The sequence below is a fragment of the Octopus sinensis genome, linkage group LG3 (assembly GCF_006345805.1).
Source record: "Octopus sinensis linkage group LG3, ASM634580v1, whole genome shotgun sequence".
NCBI classification, from domain to species: domain Eukaryota; kingdom Metazoa; phylum Mollusca; class Cephalopoda; order Octopoda; family Octopodidae; genus Octopus; species Octopus sinensis.
In genome coordinates this window covers 73874166-73897556 of record NC_042999.1, presented here as the reverse complement: position 1 = coordinate 73897556, position 23391 = coordinate 73874166, and the positions used below count along the sequence as shown (strand labels likewise).

General features: G+C 36.1%; 2 protein-coding genes across 2 annotated transcripts in view; one reads left to right on the top strand and one right to left on the bottom strand.

Moving 5' to 3' along the window:
• LOC115209654 overlaps positions 1–21562 on the top strand; it is a 55491-nt gene extending 33929 nt beyond the window's left edge. Inside the window, exons 5-7 of the mRNA XM_029778120.2 lie at positions 11479–11611; positions 19897–19992; positions 21274–21562. Coding sequence (XP_029633980.1) covers positions 11479–11611; positions 19897–19992; positions 21274–21463 — 419 coding nt within the window. The 3' untranslated portion in view covers positions 21464–21562. The remainder of the gene's footprint in view (positions 1–11478; positions 11612–19896; positions 19993–21273) is intronic.
• On the bottom strand, positions 5420–6465 carry LOC118762478 (histone H1-delta-like). The gene has a single exon (XM_036501089.1). The coding sequence runs from the start codon at positions 6446–6448 to the stop codon at positions 5876–5878; it is 573 nt and encodes a 190-aa protein (XP_036356982.1). The 5' UTR covers positions 6449–6465; the 3' UTR covers positions 5420–5875.
• Positions 21563–23391: the final 1829 nt, after the last annotated feature.

The following is a 23391-nucleotide window of genomic DNA, read 5'->3' as shown; positions in this document are numbered from 1 at the left end:
ATGTACATACACAGATCTGAAGCACATGAACAGATACAGTTGTAATGTCTCAGTTGAAAGTGTCATCCACATATGTGAAACATCCACTTCAGCACACATGGATCAAATAGATTTCATACAATCAGATGCCCTTCCTATCACCAACCCTTACCTATTTCCAAGTAAGATAATATTTCACCATGCCCAAACATGATTACATTGAAGACTAAAAACAAAGAACACCTCTTGCATGACAGTGACACTCACAACTATTGTTTATTTGATAAAATAAATATATTTTACAATAAAATTGAGTTTCATTTTGATTAAAAATACCAACCACTTCAGAGCAAAACATATCACAGTTTGCCTGCATTTAGCATCTCTGTCACTCACTCCCAGTTTTATTTTCCTTTTGCTAGCATAATCTATGTGAAACACTTTGTATTTCATTATATGCAAGATAAAATTAGTCGAGCATTAAGAATGAACTTTCACATACAAAGATAAACAGAATAAGTAGAGACAGTTGTATCAAGAGAGTAGAAACACTTTGATAATTTGTTTTGTAAAAATATGTTAACAGAAATGTATCCTTCAGCATTCTTCGTTCGAAAAAATTTTTAAACTATTTCATTAAGCATTATGAAACAAATGCAAAAAATAAACAGAATGACTTCAGCTCCAAACGAATGATTTAGTATAAATTGGAACAAATTCAACAGCTTCAAACACTACAGTATTACAAAAAAGTATATGTGTGTGCATATTTATGTATGTATAGCTGAAAATAAATTTTACAGAGATTGCCAAATGGGTAAAATAGCACAAGTTTTAGTTTCGGATTGGTGGTACCATCTCTAAAGGATCACCATGCACACTTTTTTTTTTTATTCTTTTGTTTCAGCCATTTGACTGTGGCCATACTAAAGCACCACCTCGAAGGATTTTAGTCAACAAATGCCCCCAAGACTTATTTTTTAAGCCTAAGTTACATGGATGTAAAAACACACCAATACTGGTTATCAAGTGGTGATGCAGGTACAGACAGATACACACACACACATATATATGTGTCTGTATGTATCTGACTGTGTCTTTGTGTCTGTCCCTGCATCACCACTTGACAACCGGTATTGGTGTGTTTACATATATATACAACAGGCTTGTCTACCAAATCCACTATCAAGGCTTTGGTCAGCTTAAAGCTATAGTAGAAAACACTTGCCCAAGGTGCCACCACGCAGTGGGACTGAACTTGGAACCATGTAGTTGGGAAGCAAGCTTCTTACCACAGCTACAGTCCTTGGATATATTGGATCCTTTCAAACTGTCCACCCCATGCCAGCAAGGAACATGTATGTTAGATGACGATGATGATTTATAATTTTTGTGAAAATGTTCCAGAATATAACAAAAATAACCAGAGTTGATGATGACAAGGCAATGATGAACATGATTGTTTTGTATATGTTTATATATATATATATATATATATATATATGCATGCATGTGTGTGTATAGACAGTAGATTGATTACATATTTCTTTCATTATTTTACCAGTTTTTTTATTTCACCCAACAAATTCCTAAATAATGAAAACATACACTCACTATCTGAAGCATATATGTAGAAAATTTGGTAAATTTAGTTTCACACCAGACTCGATTTCGGTAGAGATAATTTTTTCCCCAGTTTTTTTTTTTTTTTTGCGGGGTGCAATCGTTTTACTTCACCTCATAAGCAGTCGGAAATGCATTATTCCCACAAAAAACGGAAGGGGTGGGGGCAGAACCTCGAAAATTCCCCTTCCCAACCCAGGCTCCTGCGTTTTTTTTTTTTCATTGCAATCGTCTTAATTGAAGTGTGGGGAATGCATTTTGTCTGTGGAAAACGGAGGGGATGGGGTGAGGCAGAACCTAGGGCAGTCCTGTATATCTTGTCTCCGGATTTGTGCTGGGATTGATTCCTTACTGGCGATCCGGGAGGGGTGTATGTAATTTTGCTGCCTCAATAAGAAATTCATGCAATTGTTTGTTTTCTGTAGCAGAGATGAATAAATACCTGGCCTTTTCACCCATTCCTTTAAATCTTACTTTTCCAACAGCTTACGAGATCAACTAAGACGATTGCACCAAAAAAAGAAAAAACGCGGGAAAAATTATTTAGTACCGATATTGGGTCTGGTGTAAAACTATAAATTTACCGAAAATTATACGAAGAAACAAAGCCTGCCAATATGGGAATTTTTCGAAACTCTTCCCCACCCCGAGGAAATACTTTTTCCCCCCAAATTGCGACATAATCAGCAACTACACCTTTTGAAACGTATATGTCGAAAATTTGGTCAATATAAAGATCCTCACCCGGAAAAAAATTTACCAGTCCGGGAGGTGTTAAGAAGTATGTGGAAAACGGATATGAAAAAAAATGCGCACTTTCGGAAAATTCACAAGATCCGACTTTTCCGTCATAACTTCCGGTAAAATGGATATATATTGATCTTTTTTTTACGAAATCCCACGTTTTTTGGTTATAGAGGATCCGATTCTGAAAAGAAAGTTTTTAAAAAATCGCATTTTCAAAATTTCCTTTCCCCTCCTTCCCGATTTTTCACTTTTCCCAGAATGTTTTTTTTTTTGTTTGTTTTCTTTTGCTAAATACGTAGAAAAATACGAAGATTATGATTCTGAAAAAAATTGGCTTGTAAAATTTCAATTTTTCAAAAAGAAAAAATATATACCCTCAGGCCTTCCACATGCTAAAAATAACAGCCAAATCTCACAAAACTTCGATAACATAATGCAATCAATCTACTCACCTTTCTTTCAGAGTAATTTCTCGCAATGACAAAATATTCATGTGAAATTAGTGGACTTTTTGGCAATCTTTCATCTCTAGTAGACCTTTCCGTCGATTTCCGTAAAAAAAATTTTTTTTTTTTACATATGGGCTTGCGGGAACTTTTGAAGTAATGAGAGCGAAAGAGACTAAGAGAAAGCGATTGTATGACGAGGGAAATTCTTTTGAAGTTACCGTGCATGGGAAGCATTGATGTACATGTGTGTGTGTGTTTGATGGGGTGTGGGAGACAGACAGTATGTTGTGTAAGTGAAGTGCTTCTGTTAGTGTGTGTGAAGAGACAGAGTAATGTGTGAAAGAGAGAGATAACTGAAATTTTTTACTCGGTGTATGTGTATATGTATGTATATTACTTCAAAAGTTCCCACAAGCCCATATGTAAAAAAAAATTTTTTTACGGAAATCGACGGAAAGGTCTACTGGAGACGAAAGATCGCCCCTTTTTATGAAAAACTCCTACCCAAAATCCCCCCAGTCATCCCGCTGTCTAAATGTGAAAATGAACGCTTGTTGTCTGTATACGTTCTAGTAAAAGGCCTGAGGGTATAAATGTGTATGTGTGAGTTTTGAAAAATTGAAACTTTACAAACCAATTTTTTCAGAATCGGATCCTCCATAACCAAAAACGTGGGAATCCGCAAAAAAGATCAATATATATCCATTTCACCGGAAGATATGACTGAAAAATCGGATCTTGTGAATTTTACGAAAGTCCCCTTTCCACCCCCAGGGTCGTCAGCGCGCATTTTTCATTTTAGTTTTCCACACCCCCACCCCCGGCTGGTTAATTTTTTTTTGGTTCCCGAGTGAGGATCTTTATATTGACCGAAAATTTTATTTAAAAATATCAATTTTTCTGAAAGTTAAAAGGAAAACACAAGGGTACACTGGTGTAGGGAATACACAATAAAAGGCATTCGAAACGGTATGTACGTATGTGCCAAAAAGATTGTGAGATGTGGATAGCCTGGCCGTAGAATCGGGAGAGGAGAGGGTTTAGGTAATTTTTAAAGTTGATCTCCGTATTTCGCCAAAAAAAAATTTGGAAAAAGTGAAAAATGAAGAAATGGGGTGGAATTTTGAAGTTGCTATTTTTGCCAATTTTCTTTTAGAATCGGAATCTCCATACCCAAAAACGGTCCTTGCCCCTTCAAACGTCTCAAACCCTAATGGCTGGAAGAAATGGTTATCGACAAGTCCAGATACTTAAGGATTTGGTTCCGTTAGGCTACATTATATGGTTGATTTAAATTCTTAGTATATTAGGAGCCTCAGAACAAAAGAAACTTAAAATTCTCCCAAATATCAACAAAAATTGCCAGCACGGCACTTAGAATGTTCGGTATGGATTCTGCAATGCCTTTACTGCCTAGTCACGTTTCAATTATTTAAAAAGTTTTTGATGTTTGTGGAAGATCGAGTGGCTACTAAGTCTTTCCGAAAATAATTGTAGATCCACCACACCAGAACAACCAGCAGTGCAATCTCAACGTAGTCGATCTGCCTTCTAGAAAGCCAAATCTCTCCGACATAGTAAACATAGAAAATTAGGATAGTTATGGTCGTTATGTTTTTTAGTCTCGAAGAGCTGACTGAATGCTGTGCAAATAACAGCGAAACAAAACGAGCTAGAAACATCAAACCGGGGGATACTTTATCGCTCCGTAAGGCTGGTTATTTTAGAGAAAAACACCAAGAGGCTGATACTAATATACATTTTAAAAAATAACTAGAAAATGCAAATTATGCCTAGCTGTTAGCAATCGATCAGCCTCCAGAGTACGTCCATGGAAATATATCTGCAAAACATGAAACATTTTCATGATTGTTGCATATTATAATTTTCAGCAAGCATGCCTCATTCAAATATCAATACCATTGTTATTATTCAAACTGACCTCCGAGTTTTTTTCTAAATTTTAATATCCCACACTTCAAAACACGGAAACCATGGACGCAACGAAAAAGCGCCAAAATGGTTGCATGTAGCTTTCTACTAGTTTCCGAATTCGTATTTCGCGCCTTCACACTTCCATTCTTTTTTTCTTGTAAGCCAATGGCAGTAATTGAATGCTTCGGTCAGCCAACAAGGAGTCTCACTCGCAACTGATCCATTTTAATAGTCCCTATAAATAAAATCAAATGTGGATATGACTGATCATTCTAAATTGCTTGCCAAGTAAGCCCAATGGGACTTACCATGTTTTAATCACACAGAATGCCTAAAATGTTTGTGGGTCGCTTGGCAAATACCTTTCAGATGGTGTAGATTACAATCATAGCTAAATTTCTTTCAAAAACGAGGCGGAAGAATTTGAGAGCAAGATGCTTGGCACTCTGGGCTGGTTGGAAAACAGGCATAAAATTAAAGAAATAATATTCACATGGCTTAACTGTTTCCCTATAACTTTAAAGCGTACATTTAATGAAATTTTCTACAAATGCCCTTCAGATAGTGTATATTTTACTTTCAATTTGTCATGTCTAACACTGGAAATAGCAGCGAATGAGTTCTGGAAAAATTGTAATGTTCCGTGGTTTCACTTTGTTGCCCAACTCCTGCACAGGAATGCATTTCAAACTAGCCAAATGACTTACAATAAGTAAGTAACTTATTCATTATTTAGAGCGCTGAGGGACATGCAAAAACACGGGTAAGATACGTAAAATATGCACCCAAAATGGGTACCTATAAAATTTTATAATACCTCAGATGGTGTAGATTGCGCGAAATTCTCGAAATGTAGATTGCGCGCCTAATTTTTCTTTCCAAATTGATATAAAATCAACCAATTGAAATGTATAGAAAATTCTGAAAGTTGAAAAAAATATCGAGTGGAACACACTTGAGTAAGTATGCCATTAGCAAAAGCACGTAAGGAAAATATTTACAAGATTACAATAGAGACAAAGATCAAAACACTTGGTAATCGGCCATTAGACCAAGTCAGATATCATTCATAATCGAAATGCGACCAACTCAAAAATTTTGTTGGCCCTTAAAAGGGCCGTTTGAAATAAAATGCGAACAATTTACTTCTTAGCCTTCTTTGGTTTGCTGGCTGGTTTTTTAGCAACCTTCTTCTTGGCAGGGGCCTTTTTAGGCTTAGCAGTTTTCTTGGCGGGTTTCTTTGCCTTTACAACTTTCTTCGCTTTAACAGTTTTCTTAGGTTTAGGAGATTTTTTGGGTGTCTTTTTTACTGTCTTAGCAGCAGGCTTCTTCACCTTAGCTTTCTTGGTTTTAGACTTGGTAGCTTTCGCCTTAGATTTACCTGCAGCAACCAACTTGAAAGATCCCGATGCTCCAACACCCTTTGTCTGGACAATATCGCCAGAGGAAATTCTCATCTTCAATGATTGCTTTACGTTGTTAGCAATAACTTTATCGCCACCTCCGAGATTGAAGTTGGCTTTAATATACTTGATTATAGCTTGGCGAGAACTGCCCGTTCGTTCATGGAGTGCAGTTATTGCTTCGGCTATCATTTCCTTGTATTTAGGATGACTTTTAGTAGTTCTAGCTTTCGCTTTTACAGCTTTCTTCGTCTTAGCTGGAGTAGCTGGCGGGGCAGCAGCAGTCTCAGCAGCAGCTTCAGTGTCCGGCATGATTAACTTGTTAGTGATGAATGTGATGCAGGGTGACTGACTGATGCTGTATTTATAATGCTTTCGCGGACGTAGTAGTAGACAAATTCGAATTTACAGCGGGTATTATGGGGAAAGATGTTTGAATGTGCTTAGACTGTTCAAAAAAATGCTTAGTTTTTATTGATGACGAATAGAACAAATATTTTTATTTTTATAATTCTATTTTACATTAATGGTACTTTCTTAAAATCTACTTTAATAATCAATAAATTTTGTTGTTACAATTTTCATTCAATTTTTCTTTGACATGTTGGTAAGCAGATTACTACAGCCCATCTGAAAAATACCTTTTTATAACTTATTTTTTGAATTTTTATAAAATTTATTGGTAATATATAGAAATCCATTCTTTGTTCTTAAATAATTAATTTGGTTTGGGTATTTTCATGCATAATGGCTTTGTAGAAAACCATGCACATTGGAGATGCGACGCACATACATTTGGGATAAACCAAGAAATAAGTGGTTGTATTAGAACTGTAAAAAAGGCTTATATCACACCTAAAAAATCAATGGATTCTTATCTATAGGATATTTTTGTTAAAATATATCTATTCTAAGTGTAGAATGTTTCACTTCAGTTCGCGCAGAAACGATTTTTCTTAAATATCGAAATAATTACGAGGAATTATAAGCTGGTGGTTAAAACATTTATTATGAGTGCATCATCATTGACAATAAATCAAATCACTCAATACAAAATATATCAAGTGAAATACAATATAATATGCAAATTAAGTTATTACAATGGACTAAATAGGTTATTACAATGGACCAAATAATAATAATGACGATGATGATGATAATGAATGCTTATTCAATATAAGTTACCGAGGTTCCTTCCTTTGATCGCTTCTCTTTTAAACAATTTTTGTTTATTTTATTTATTTATACAAATTAAATTCAGTCAACAAAGTTTGAATTATTATGGCCAATATGATTACCATCGTCATAATTTTTAGAATTGTTGTCGTCGACATCATCGTCATAAACAACACTATTGGAGGTATTGAGCTCCAATCGAGGAGACCCTACAAATATTTTCCATCTTCAGACAATATTTATTTAAGATTACATCATCCAATATATGCTCTCATTTTTTTATAGACTATGAGAAAATAGAATATTTGGCTATTATTTCTAGGCGGGTGAGTGGCCTCGTAGGGGCTCTCTCATCGCTCCCGTCATTGTCACAGATGAAAATGAAATCGTGTCAATTGCCTGTCAATGTCAATTTCAGTGTGTAATAGATATCGTCTGCTTTTACTTTTACATAATGTTTATTTATAACGATAATAAGAAATGCCATGAATTGATTACAACAGTGTTTTGGTAAATGAGAATCAGAAAAAACAACAAACAAATAATGAGCGCCTTTTTTCATCTCTAGCAATATTATCGGAGCTTCACTTAGGAAATGATAGCCGAAGCAATAACTGCACTCCATGAACGAACAGGCAGTTCTCGCCAACTTTTTGCTTAATGATAAACAATTTGACCACTGTATACCAAACTCTGTTATAGCAGCATCATATATTGCTTTAAAAAAAACGTATTGGTGGTGGTGGTGGTGACGATAACGATGATGATATGGTTGGGATGGCGGTGGTGGTGGTGGTGGACAATAAATAAATTTATGTCATTGCAATTTTATTTATCAAAGCAAAATTAAATCAATGATATATTTAGAACACACAGACATTCTAGACTGAATTCCAAGAAAGGTGCCTCGAATTTTTTTTTTTTTTCTACATGTGAAGAAGAAACAGAGCCCACGACCCTTGTCAGTCAACTGGTGAGACTGATGTAAATGTTCTACTTACACTATTGCAAATCAGCACCAACTTCTGAAAGTCACGAACAAGGAAGAGATTCCAGAGAAATGATCTTCCAAAGAGAAATGACTTGGCATATCAATGGTTAGTGCAGGGCCTGGAGGAGTGGTTACAACAAAGTCGATAAGAGGTGGAGAGATGAGTTTGTAAAGATTGGCTGTAGTTGATGGCTTGGCTGTACAGTTATAAAAATTTTGCAATCATGTGGTTTGGGACTCAGTCTTACAGCATGGCACCTTGATCAAGGGTTTTCTATTTTGTATGTGTGTGTATGTATGTATGTGTATATATTATATATATATATATATATGTGTGTGTGTGTGTGTGTGTGTGTGGAGGCGCAATGGCCCAGTGGTTAGGGCAGCAGACTTGCGGTCGTAGATCGTGGTTTCAATTGCCAGACCAGGCGTTGTGAGTGTTTATTGAGCAAAAACACCTATAGCTACACGAGGCTCCAGCAGAGGATGGTGGCAATCCCTGCTGTACTCTTTGGCCACAACTTTCTTTCACTCTTTCTTCTGTTGGCCTGCTCGCTTAGCCACCGGGGTGGTGTCATTTGAAAGCTAAAACAATGCGAAGCGCATTGTGACCAGCGATGTGTATATGTGACCAGCGATATATATATATATATGTATGTATTTATTTATGTATGTATATATATCATCATCATCATTCAATATCTGTCTACCATATTGGCATGGGTTGGATGGTTTGACAGGAGCTGGTAAGCCAGAGGACTGCATCAAGCTCCACTGTTTTGGCATGGTTTTTACAGCTGAATGCCTTTCCTAAAGCCAACCACTTTATTAGAGTGGATGGGGTGCTTTTCACCAGCACTAGCAAGGTTTATTATGCCATGGTTTTCGCAGCTGGATGTCCTTCCTAATGCCAACCACTTTACAAAATGGGCTGGGTTTTTTTTCACATGACATCTGCACTGGCAAGGTCTGTTTTGGCATGGATTTCCATGGCTGGATACCCTTCCTAATGCTGACCACTTTACAGAGAGGACTGAGTGCTCTTAATGTAGAATCAACACAGATGAGGTCACCAAGGAACTCACAAAACAAAAATCCTTTGAGGTGGAGAGTGGTATTGGAGTTTAGAAAAAGATTTGGAGGCTTTGTGCCAGGTGATGAGGGGTTAGCATATGAGTCTAACAGAAGGACAGAAACAGGTGTCTTGCTATAGAGGAGATACATGTTACTCCAGTCAGAGAGGGAGAGCAAGAGTGAGGGTGAGAGAGAGCAAGAAAGATGGTGGCAATGTGCTAGGGTAAACTTTCAAAGTATAGGAATGAGAATATGAATAAGGTGGCAGAGCATTGCCTAGAGTGCATGAGTAGGGAGTTCAAGTGAATACAAAGAGAGGGCAAGGGGGAGAATGCAGTGACTGGTGAAACTTGGGTATACAATTCTCACATGATCTTGTCATCTTTTTCTTGTCTAGAATAGAATACCAGTTCAACAAAGTTTTGTCCAAACCATGCTTGCATAAAGAAAAACAGATATAAAATGGTTATGTGGATGACGTAAAGCCCTAGCTCTAGTTTAAATTATTTTGTCAGGAGAGTATCTAATATAAATCCAATTAAGTTACTTATTTCAATTCCATCAAAGCATTCCATAAGGATATTGAATAGCTCTATCTCATTAAAACTGACCCAAGAATGAGTTATTAAAGAATAGAAGTGGGTTTTTTTAGTATGTATGATCACATCAATGTCCATATCACTAGACATATTGGAATTGTCACTGAAATCTAATGCTCTCTGGAAGAGAGGTTTAGTTACTGAATGCCTCCATGACTGTGCTTGTATGTGTGTTATCTTACATTTATAGGAGTATTACCATATGAGAAAGTATATGTATATTACTGAGATCGTTGAGATCCATTTAGCCATGTCCTTCACATGCTTATCTCTTTAATGCTGATGCCACAAGAAAATACATGTAATATAATCTGTAAAGTGTGAAATTGTAAAGACAATTAGTCTTGTCTCAGACATAACACCCCTCTAGAGCTGGCAGTCATAGAAACCAAGCCAAAAATAAAGTACACAAATGTGATGCTGTCTTCTGACCCATCTAGTTGAGCAGTTTCTCTGAATATGTGCTGACTTTAACTAAGGTGACCTGTCTGACCCATTCTATCATGGAAAGCAAACATACAACTATGACGATGATATAAGAAGTTTGCTTCCTAATCATATGGTTTTGGGTTGAGTGCCACTGCATGGCACCTTAAGCAGGTGTCTTCTACTATAGTCCCATGCTGACTAAAACCTTGTGAGTGGATTTGGTATTCAGAAACTGGAAGTATATATGTGTGTGTGTATCATAAGTATATGTGTGTATGTATATATGTGCATGTGTCTGTGTGTTTGTCCCCTACCACTGCAAGACAACCAGTGTTGCTTTGTTTACATCCCCATAACTTAGTGGTTTGGCAAAAGAGACCAGTAGAATAAGTACAAAACTTTAAAAAAATAAATGCTAGGGTTGATTCTTTTGACTAAAGCCCTTCAAGGTAGTGCCTGAACAGGGCCATTGCATACATTATATAAGCAGCCCTGATTTATTTTAATGGAAGAGATCAGAATATATCCATTACTGTCCCTATACTTGCAAATAAAGATCACATTTTACCTGTAAAATTAATTCCTAATTGCTTGAAATTATCTGCTGACAATCGTAATTAGATTCTTCCTCTTACAAAGAATGAAATTTCAATTGGGAATATTTTATATACACGATTTAGTACTTCAGTCCCTACTTTATTTATATAGTAAGTATCTTTTAACTTTAGAGAACTTCAAAATAAAATAGGATTAACATCATATAATACACAAATATTTCTTCAATTTCATAAATGTTATATATAAATATTTCTTCAAATTCAAGAATTTTATATTTGGTAGCTACATTCTGTCAAGGTTAACTTTGTCTATTGTTCTTCCAAGGTTAATGAAATAAATGCCTGCAGATTACAAAAATAAATCTAATCTATTATTTCCTTAAAGTCACTAACATGTAGCCCTCTGGCATCGTTAGAAATTTTAAAATTTTCTAGTAGTTTCACTTTTAAAACCTGATGTCATTTATTTTATTATCATATGTAATATATTGTTGCTTTTCTGATCTTTTTTTCCAGGGCTCTTTAGATGGGACCCTTCATCTATTGGAACTCAGAGTAAAATAGCATACAACGAAAACGGAACTCTTACCTTTCAGACAAGTGGGATTTTTCTGATTATGTCACAGATCGTTGTTAGAGGACAAAGCGAGTAATTGCAATTTTTTTTATTTTTCTATTTCTTTCAGTTATTAGACATTCAATGCTGGGTCAAAGAAAAATTAATACATATCACCATCATCATCATCATCCTCATCATCATTAACATCATTTAACATCTGATTTCTATGTTGGCATGGGTTGGATGGATTGACAGGAACTGGCAAATCAAAAGACTTCACCAGTCCCTGCTGCCTGCTTTGGCATGGTTTCTACAGTTGGTTGTTGATTCCTAATGTCAACCACTCTACAGAGTGTACTGGGTGTTTTTTTTACAAGGCACCAGCAATAGTGAGGTCACCAAATAACTTGCAAGGCATGACATCTCACCTGAGGTGGGAGAAGTATTGAGGGACAGAAAAAAAATGTTTTGCATTAGAAGATACACATGGCTGCCTCACATAGGGAAAGAGTGGAGAGAGAGAAGATGGTGAAGATGTGACAGGGAGATGATGGTGAGAGTGAGTGGACTAGGGATTCAAGAGTGCGAGTGGGTGAGTCCATGAGATTGTGTGAAAGGGGGGTAGTAGATGGGAGGGAGGTGATTTGTTGAGTGGGCACAAGGTGGAGGAAAGGTGTATTGTAGAGGATACGTTGCGAGGGGGGGGGAAGTAATTCAACAGAGACATATTGTGTGCAGGTAGGTACAGAAGGGAGAATAGAAAGGAATGCAGTGGGTGGTGAGCATGGGTAAGAGAAAAGGGCTTTGGGAATTTGGGTCATGGAGGTTTGTTGGGTGAGGGGACAGATTGTGTGTGGTAAGGGGGCATAGACATTAAGGACATGCCTTTATGGCCTTGATTTTACTTTGCTGGACAGGTCTACTCAAGGATAACAAATCACCAGTTCTTTGACATACCCAGTTCATTCAGTGTCGCCATCTTTCGGGAATCTCAGGCATTGATGGGTGTTTTCACACCTTTTTTGCCATAAAAGAGATTTTTCTCCATGATTACTGCAGTGCATTTGCCTTTAGCAGTTGAAATATGTGACAAACATATTTCAACTAACCTAAATTGTGATTATAGTGGAGGCACATGGCCTAGTGGTTAGATCAGCGGACTCGCGGTCGAGGGATCACCGGTCCGAATCTCAGACCGGGCGATGTGTGTGTTTATGAGCGAAGCACTTAAGCTCCACACGGCTCCAGCAGAAGGTAATGGCGAAGTTCTGCTGACTTTTTTGCCACAACTTTCTCTCACTCTTTCTTCCTGCATCTTGCAATTCACCTGTGACGGACTGGCGTCCCGTCCAGGTGGGGAACCTATACGGCAAGAAACCGGGAAACCGGCCCTTATGAGCCAGGCACGGCTCGAGAAGGAACAAAAAAAAAAATTGTGATTATATGTAAACACTGCTTTGTGACGTTACTCCAATATTTTTTCTTGATTGGGCAATCTACTAGCACAAATCAGTCAACATGCTGGCTGAAATATATATAAAGCTATAAGCTTTATTTAGTTCATTCAGAGTTTCTTTTCTTTGGCCATGCCACGGAGAATTTTGTTGGGAGGGCACAGACATGCACCATTCCAGGCAGGTCAATCTAGGATAATCTCCATCTCCTGCACTACCCCTTAGAGAGGATTGGTAAACTATCTGGTAAAGGTGGGGCACTGGTCCATTCAGACCAAAGTAAATCTTTTGATAGAGTAGAACACCAGTATCTGGTGGTGGCTGAGCTAGGCCCGGACTTCTGTGGTTGGATCACTGCCATTTTTGGCAGTATCAAATCCACAGTCCCAATAAACAGTCAGTGCCATTTAGGATCGAGTGCACAGTTCATCAAGGGTTCCCACTGTCTCCACTTCTGCATGTATTGGCCCATGAGCCATTGCTGCAGAGGCTGGAGAGTTTGTGGGGCGGCATCTCCAATGAATTGGGATATAATAAGTCTGTTTTGGTATATGCGGATGATGTCACCATCACCGTGTCCAATGAAGCTCAGCTACATTGTGTAGAGGATGCAATCAAAGGATATGAGTGGTAGCAGGAGCGAAAATTAACAAGAATAAGTCCATCAGCTTGTGACTTGGCACCTAGAGTGGCAAGACAATAATGTCCAGCGACATGGGGCACTGGACGGATGGTCCTGTTAAGTTGTTTGGAATCTAGTTTGGACCAGATTCCCAGACAGAAGAATTGGTATGAGGTGGCGGTTAGGGTGGAAGCCCTCATCCAGACCTGGTCTGGAAGGGCACTATCCCTGAAAGGGAGGGAAGAGGTGGTGCACGTGTATATTGCATCTTTTATTACCTACCATCTGACCATTGTCCCTTGCTCTGATTCATGGCTAAGCAAGTTGGCACGCTTTCTCTTCTGCTTTTTGTGGAGGGGAGGAAAACTGCCTGTGAAGTGCTCTGTTTGCTGCCAAGGACCACTAAAGGGTGGGTTAGGAATGCCATGGCTAATGATGTACAGGCATGCGCTGAGGCTAAGGCACCTCTGGCTCTATTTGAATGGTGACCAGGTATGGAATTCGCTGGTGGAGGAATTCTTTCCACGACTGGCCTCCTTGGAGGGACTCAAACCTGACTTCATTAAAAGATACAACATGACTGAATGGCAAAAAGAGTGCCAACAGGCACTCATGCTAATCCATAAGGCCGGTAGTGGGAATATCACCTTGGTATTCTATAGAGAGATGGTAGAGTATAAGAGGGACTCGATGAGGGCCAGCTAACCAACCTGTTTCAAAGACCTTTCAGGCCAGGGTACCTGATAACTACCAGAAATCCCTTACCTAGCAGTGCTATAGGAGTGCATTACCTGTTCACGACAAATTGTCTAGGCATGGAATGTCTGTGCCACCAGCATGCCCAAGGTATGGGCAGGATGATGAAACTGTTCTGCACATTCTTGTACAGTGCCTGGAGCTTTCAGACTTGATAATTCACATAGAACACATACTGTTGCATCTAGGACGAGTACAGCTATATGCTGAGTCCATGATCAAGATTGTACCGCCACCCGGACTATCAAAGGAAGATGCGGCATGTTTTTGTGCACAGTCACAGTGTTGAAAGAGTTCTAGTTCTAGAATGAAAGGAGTCATGACGGGAACTTTTATCTCCAACCCTGGTTTGCTATATTACTTCAGATATCATCTGAAGAGCAAAATAGGGCTGGAGAGGAGACACCTGTCGCAAATTATATTCAGGAAAAGATGGAAGGATGTAGCAAGGAAGTTAGGTGTGAATGACCCTACTTAATCTCATCCTTGATAAAAAGAAAAGTATGGTGCAACTGTTGGGCTTCACAGACAAGTGTAAATTGTAAAATCTGTAAAACCACTTTAAAAAGAACTCATAAACACACTATTTGTTTGTAATGTCCTGTATTGTCCTATCTTTGTATGAAAAAATAATTATCGTAATAAAGAATCATCTCTTAGATACATCTCATCAACAAGAGACAATAAACTTGAAACATCGATATCTGAGATTCCCGAGAGATGGCGACACGAACTGGGTGTTTTCACACCTTTTTGCCATAAGGGAGATTTTTTTCTCCATGGTAACTGCAGTGTATTTGCCTTTAGCAGTTGAAATGTGTGACAAACATATTTCAACTAACCTAAATATATATATATATCATGCCAGTGGTACATAAAAAGCACCATTTGAGTGTGGTTGATGCCAGTACCACCTGACTGACCCCTGTGCTGGTGGCACATAAAAAGCACCCACTACACTCTTGGAATGGTTGGCATTGGAAGGGCATCCAGCTTTAGAAACCTTGCTAGATCTGACTGGAAACTAGTGCAGCCTCCTGGTTTGCCAGTCTTCAGTCAAACCATCCAACTCATGCCAGCATGGAGGGTGGACATTAAACAATGATGATGATGATGATATATATTGTAGCTGAAAAATGATTAGAAATCTAATCTCTAATCTTCTGTCAAACAGAAGATAAACTGTTTTTACTTCAAATTTTTATAAATTTTTACTGATTTAATAAGATGAGTTACATCAAAACCAGTAATATTTTCTTTATAAAATTTTAAAATCCATTTTTATTAAATCCCCTCTTAAACTGAAATGTCTTCGACATAGTTCTGTGCCATTTCCACCTCCATCTTTTATATATATATATATATATAATATATATAATATATATATATATAATACATATATATATATATATATATATATATATATATATATAAAAGATGGAGGTGGAAATGGCACAGAACTATGTCTAAGACATTTCAGTTTAAGAGGAGATTTAATAAAATTGAATTTTAAAATTTTATAAAGAAAATATTACTGGTTTTGGTGTAACTCATCTTATTAAATCAGTAAAAATCTATAAAAATTTAAGTAAAAACAGTTTATCCAGAAAATTACTAACTTGAACCCGGACATACATATGTACCACTCTGGATCCTAATGTAAGCGTTATTAATAATATTATGAATTATAATAATGGTAACATTAATGGTATTGACAACGATAATGATGCTAACTTTAATGACACTTCAGAAATTAGTATGAAGTAATATAATGTACTATTGACTATGTACTAATTTTAATGACACTTCAGAAATTAGTATGAAGTAATATAATGTACTATTGACTATGTACTAATTTGTGTATGTTTATTATCACAATATTAAGTCGAAAAACTGAGACATTGAATGTGGAACACATATATATGTTTACTAATTTATATTATTTATTTATATCATTATGTATATGTATATTTTTATATGTATAGGAGTGTGAGTATATGCACTCATATGTATATGTATATGTTGTATTATGGGTATGTACCCACACCCATGTGGGTATATATGTAGACTGATTTATATTACATAATCTCCGAAGAGGCCTTATGATATTTTTGTAAATGTCTCATTTATATCTATATATTGACCTACCATAAAAGGCTAATATTGGTAAAATGAGACATACTTATCTACATGGCCAAAACAGCTGTAAGATGTAATCTATACTTATATTTATATTTACTTATATTTATATTCTCTTTTATATATATTCTACTTATTATACAACATTACTCTTTTATGTACACCTTTTTATGTACATTCCTTTATGTACACTGATTTGTTCTGCTTTTTATATTTAACCCTACAATCTCTTATGTGGTGGTTTAATAAAGTATGTGATTGAGTATTATCTGGTAATTGATATTTGATTTAGATGTATTTCTCCATTTTCTTATCTTGTATATATATATATATATATATATATATATATATATATATATATATATAATATATATATCATATATAGATATAATATATATATATATATAGATATATATATATATATATATATATAATATAATATATATATATATATATTGCGTATATATATATAAGTGTGTGTGTGTGTGTGAGACCCATCTTTTTTTGCCTGTCCTTCTAATTGTTGTTCCACTTGTCCACCTTTCTATCGTCTATCTGTCCAAATGTTTTATTTTCCTCTATTGCGTTTTTGTCCCATTTTTATATTTATATGCCACCACCCATACCATCATGCACACACCCACATGTCAAGGTCACCAGTCCCTAACCATATGCACACACATGCTCTCACACACAAACACACATGTGCACCTTCATTTTGGGATCACCACCACTTTATTATCGCCCCTTCTTCCTAACTCTCCTGTTTGACCACCTCTGTCCAGCCATCGCCATGATTGACCGCTAGCTATTAAAGCTTTCTTTTTTTAATCTCTCTATTTATTTTCTTGTGTTCCCTTCTGTTGAAAAGCGTAGGCTCGAAAAAGACTTTCTCACCTTCAGGGGATGTAAACACACCAGCATCGGTTGTCAAGCGATGTTGGGGGACAAACACAGACACACAAATATATACACACACATACATACAAACATACATATATATATATATATATATATATATATATACACATATATACGACGGGCTTCTTTCAGTTTTCATCTACCAAATCCACTCACAAGGCTTTGGTCAGCCCAAGGCTATAGTAGAAGGCACTTGCCCAAGGTGCCATGCAGTGGAACTGAACCCAGAACCATGTGGTTGGTAAGCAAGCTACTTACCACACAGCCACTCCTGCGCCTATAATATGCAGCTTAATACTGTAAAATTCCAAGCCCTGCACTACCAGTGCCCAAACTGAATGTAAAACTTACAGGGTACACTGACCTACAGGAGATTACAATCCCAGAACCTAAATCATTGCAAGACCTGGATATTGACATGAGTGATGATGCCTCTTTCCAATTGCACATTACCAAGTTAGCGACAAAGTGCAGATGGCTAGCTGGCCAGATCCTGAGAACCTTCAAAACTAGAGAGAAGGGAACCATGATGGTCCTCTGGAGGACATTTGTTCTCAGTCACTTGGACTACTGCTCCTGGTTATAATCACCCAACAGTGTAAAATTAACAGCGGACCATGAAGCAATCCAGCGAAGCTTCACAAAGATTGTCTCATTGTAACAGCTCAGCTACTGGGAAAGGCTGAAACAACTAAGACTCTACTTCCTGGGGTGAAGATTATTTGGAAGATCTTGGAAGAGATTGTGCCAAATTTTGGCATTGAAAGCTACACAAATGCCAAAATGGGTCACCACTGCACAGTGCCAAAGATTCCAACAATGCTGTTGCACTTAGGACCAGTTACTGTAACATCCTGGACTATACCTCAACTTCAACTCCCGCCATCCATACAGTGTAAAGAGAGGGATTGCTCAGTGCCTAAAACATCGAGCAATGAATATAAGTAGCGATCTTGATACCCACCACAAAAAAATAATCAAGCTCAGTAACAATCTATTAAGTAACAACTACCTCAAAAGCATACTCTCCACTCCAGTTATGATGAAAAGGGAGGATGAAACCGATAAACGGTCCACAGACTGTCTACCCTATGAGAAAGGCCTCTCCGAAAAGATACAAAAGATATGTGGCCCATATGACATCAGGACAGTATTCAAAAGTAATACAACACTTTGCAAATATCTCCTTTGAGTAAAACCACCAATAGAAGAGAATATGACCAAGAAGTGTGTGTACTCCATCCCATGCAGCTGTGGTAAGTTATACAAAGGCAAAACATGCCGCCAACTCAAAATAAGGGTAGAGGAACATCACAAAGCTGTGACACGGGGAGATATTGATAAATCGGGTATGGAAAAATGGAGACCACCTCCCCCTGTGGGATGAAGTTAAGATAATAGACAGAGAACTCCACTGGAAAATATGAAAACTAAAAGAAGCAGCACATATGCTAGGACACATCAACCTCCTAAGCAGATCGAATGCAGATATGAACAGCATATGGGAACTGGTATTAAGGAAGGATAGGAGAATATTAGATTTATAAGCCCTAAAATTCACTCCATAATTGCCCACGAGCATAGTGGTTAAGAGCGCAGGCTACTAACCCCAAGATTCCAAGTTCGATTCCAGGCAGTGACCTTAATAATAATAATAATAATAATAATACCTTAGGAATGACATCGCAGGTTCAAAATTTCCCCACAACTGCTGATGAAGGCTGGAGGGTATATCAGCTGAAATTGTGTTAACAACAAACAAGATGAGGACAAATATCCGTCAAATGTAAATAATGTACATAATTCCTCATTTCTTAAATATAGAACCAGAGAGATAGATAGATAGACATGATATACACACACACACATACACACACATACATACATAAAGAGTGACCAAAAAACTGTATACACATTTTGAGTGACTATACTGTCAGTGTTTATTAACATACAATTCATTTTCAAAATTTGATTGAAAGAATTTAATTTTTTCTATGAAAGCCTGATTTCAAACTAATAAACATTTCAAACTAATGAACTACTGATAATGCAAAGTAATGGAATCCCAAACATCAAGATACTTTCTGCTTGGTGTTTGTGTACATTCTCTATCAATGGCTGTCTTCTATTCATCAACCATTGTTGGTTTCATTCTGTAAATATCATCTTTTAATTATCCCTTTGAAAAATGTCTAGTGTATATAAAGAGTATTCTGAACTTCTTCATCCAATCCACATCTTTGGCAAAATTTCATCAAGGTAGGCTTTTACATTATTGTGATAGTGTTGGGTGCCTCATTTTGATGGAAATAAAACTCCATGTTTCCAAAGTTATCTTGAATGCTTGATGAGACAGCTTGTTACATTAAGTTGAAGTAAATGAGATCAGTCACAGTATTGTCAAAAAAGAATTGTCTAATTAATTTTTTTGATAAGCCATACCATAATTCTAGTAAATTAACATGATGTTCTGTAATATGCAGATTCCAAAACTTAGTTTATGGCTATGAAACAAAACTCATCAAAAGTACAGGAACTGAAGAAATTCTGATGTCTAGCTATATCACACAGGAAAACAGGTAAACTTTGTTCATAATTCTATTCAAATACAAAATATTTCTCTTTAAATTCTTATACCTTCAACATTTAAATAGGTATTTTATAGTTATAAAATTTAAATAACTATTACTGTGATACTGGCTCCCATCTGAATGTTTTCCTACCTTGAGGAACAGATGATAGTTAGATGGAGCCAAATCAGGAGTATAGGGAGAGTTGTCAACCAGTTCAAAGCCAGTCATGCATATCAGCCATTGAAACCAAGGATTTGTGTGCTGGAGCATTGTCCCTGATGAAACAAGACTCCTTTGTCAGTTTTCTTGGACATTTGGTCTTGATAGCCTTTTGTAACTGCCTCAATAATTGACATACTCTTCATTGATGATGTGGCTCTTTTGAAGATAGTCAATTAACACGATACCTTTTGTAACTGGAAAAACTGAGGCCATAATTTTCCCTGCAGATGAAACAAACTTGGCCTTCTTAACAGCAGGCAAGGAGGGGTGTTTACACTGCATGGATTGTCCCTTTATCTCTGGTTTAAAGTGGTGAAGCCAACACTCATCCAGGGTCAGGAAATGTTCAAGGAAACCAGATGGATCTGTCTGAAACAATGTCAGATTTTTCCGTGATGGGATCAGCCTAGTGCACTTTTGATCAGATGTTTGAAAATATGACACCCCAAGCAGAAAATTTTGTGATGCCAAGTTTATTGTGCAGAGTATTCTCAACTCTCTCACAAGATATTTTAATATCATTGGCTATTGGATTTATAGTCAATCACCTGTCATCCATCACCATGTGGTGAATACAATCAATGTTTTTCTTGGTGGTGGCAGTTGCAGGATGTCTAGACTTCAGGTCTTCTTCAACACTCTCCCTTCCCTTCTAAATTCAGATGTCTACTTTTACACTGTTGATAAAACTGGAGCATCATCCCCTGGGGACTAAACCCATTATGATGCCAGATTTTGTCCATTTTCTAGAGACATCACTACTAGTTACTTTTGAAATGCCCTATGAACAGTCAGATGTTAGTTTATCTGGCAAGAAACAATACAATGATTAATAAGAAGAGAATGAATAAATGCTTTCAAGATTTCACATCACTAGCATCAATCTTTCATTGTCAGCTTATAAACTTTTTATCCATCTTCGTAGATCCTGTATCACATGTTTATTTTGTCATGATGTTAGTACCTTTCTATGGCAATCATACTTAATCATATCAGAAACCATTTTTAGATATGAACAGTTTAAGTTGTTTCAAAATTTTTTTAATATATTTATTTTCTTTGCAGAGGCAACATCATTGTCCTACTACATTCAGAAAAATATGCTGAGGATACCCTCTCACATTCTGTTATACATCATATCAGCACAAATGACCAAATTGGAATTGCAAAATCACCACACAACTCTAAGGTAAATTATACACAAAATCAGAAGGCAGCTTACCTTAGTATTGTTCAATTGGATACTGATTATTAATTCCTTAACCATACACAAATAAGCAAAATACACATACACGAACAAGCACCCACATCCATCACACACACACACACATATGTATACATATGTGTATGTGTGTGTGTGTATACATACATATATATAATATGTATGTATGTATGTATGTATATATATGTATGTATATATATATATATATATATATATATATGTGTGTGTGTGTGTGTGTGTGTGTATATATATGGGGAATAATAATTTCAATAAATTTTCCAACTTCTTGTTTTGTTATACAATAACTATGCAAACAATATTTCCAGAATTTTTCAATTTTAATATGTTGCAACGACACCAACTTCTTATTATATCATAATAATGGAATAAGCAGATGTGCTTCAAGAGGAAACAGCTGGGATTTTACCTCACCTATCTACATATATATCTTCTACTATGTAAATGCAAGTATGTGGTTATGTATGTCAGTTTAGCCTTGAAAAATTCTGAAACAGTTCTCCTTGAGAAAAACAATTTCGTTTTTCGAAATCTACATCCTAAAGAGAATGTTGTCCGTAAATAACTTTAAAAAAATATAATTTGCTATGAAAAATAACTCCAGTTTTATATCTACAAATCTCACACTCTTTATTATGCTACCATCACTCTATTACTCTCTATTAGTTATCACACACTTTGTCACACTCTCTCTCTTTCTCTCTCTGTATATGTGTTAACGCTCATGCATTACTTTCATTTTGTTTAAAACCTTGTATTCTAATGTTTATTTTTAATATATGACAGCTATCATGTACAAATCCTGTTTTCTGATTGGGTAAAAATGTCCAAAGTTTAAGCCTCTGTAACAGTTTTCTAAACTTTTTCTGGAATAAATGAATCACAAAATTGGATTCAGAGTGAAAAAATATATCAATATACCAAATTTGAAAATTTTCAGTTCACTTTAAAATTTCAAAATAAATAACAGCAACAGAAAAGATCTCTCTCTCTCTTTCTCTATTTGTCTATCTCTTTCATTTTCTCATGGTAAAGTTTCTCACTCTCTATAAAAGTATATCACTCATGCTGAGTGTGCGTTTGTCAGTATGTGTGTATGCATGTGCATCAGGAATTTCATTAGCGTGACAGAGTGATTTAAAAAAAAGATGATTTATGTAAAACATGATTTATTTTAATAGCACGCTTTTCTGTTAGTAAATATGTTTTTACACACACACAATTCCGAATAATCTCAATTCCTTACAACCTGCAATTGTTTCCATACCTATAATTCAAATAATCTCTAAGATGCATTTGAATGTAGTAAATTGAGTATTTTATCAGGGTTAAAAATTGATAAAGAAGGAATCACATTTCAATGGAGTGTTTGATCATTGACCGATTCAGTTTATTAACATTAATATTCATTTAGTTATGTGCACATGCATATGTTAATATTTTTAAAAACTGTTACATGTGTTTATGCAATTTTGTTTTTATTATTATTATTATTATTATTTGTGTGTGTGTGTTAATACATACATACATACATACATACATATATATATATGTATAAATACATACATATATATATAGTTTGTAGAAAACATAAATCTGGAAAATAGACAGGACACTACCCATCTCAGGCAAACCACACTGAACTGCACTAAACTGTACATAAACTTTAATACTTGATCACTTATTCAGAATGTATATGAAACTTTGCAACTTACATCGATAGATAGTTTTGAAATCCCACCGTGACTTTATAGACATACTGTATATATACATATATACTTACATACTTATATTCTTGTATATATATACATATATATATACAAACATATATATACATATGTATACATATACTTAAATATACATTTATGCACACACACATATATATATATGCCTATCTATATTCATATAAATATATACATACATATACAAATTCATATACATTT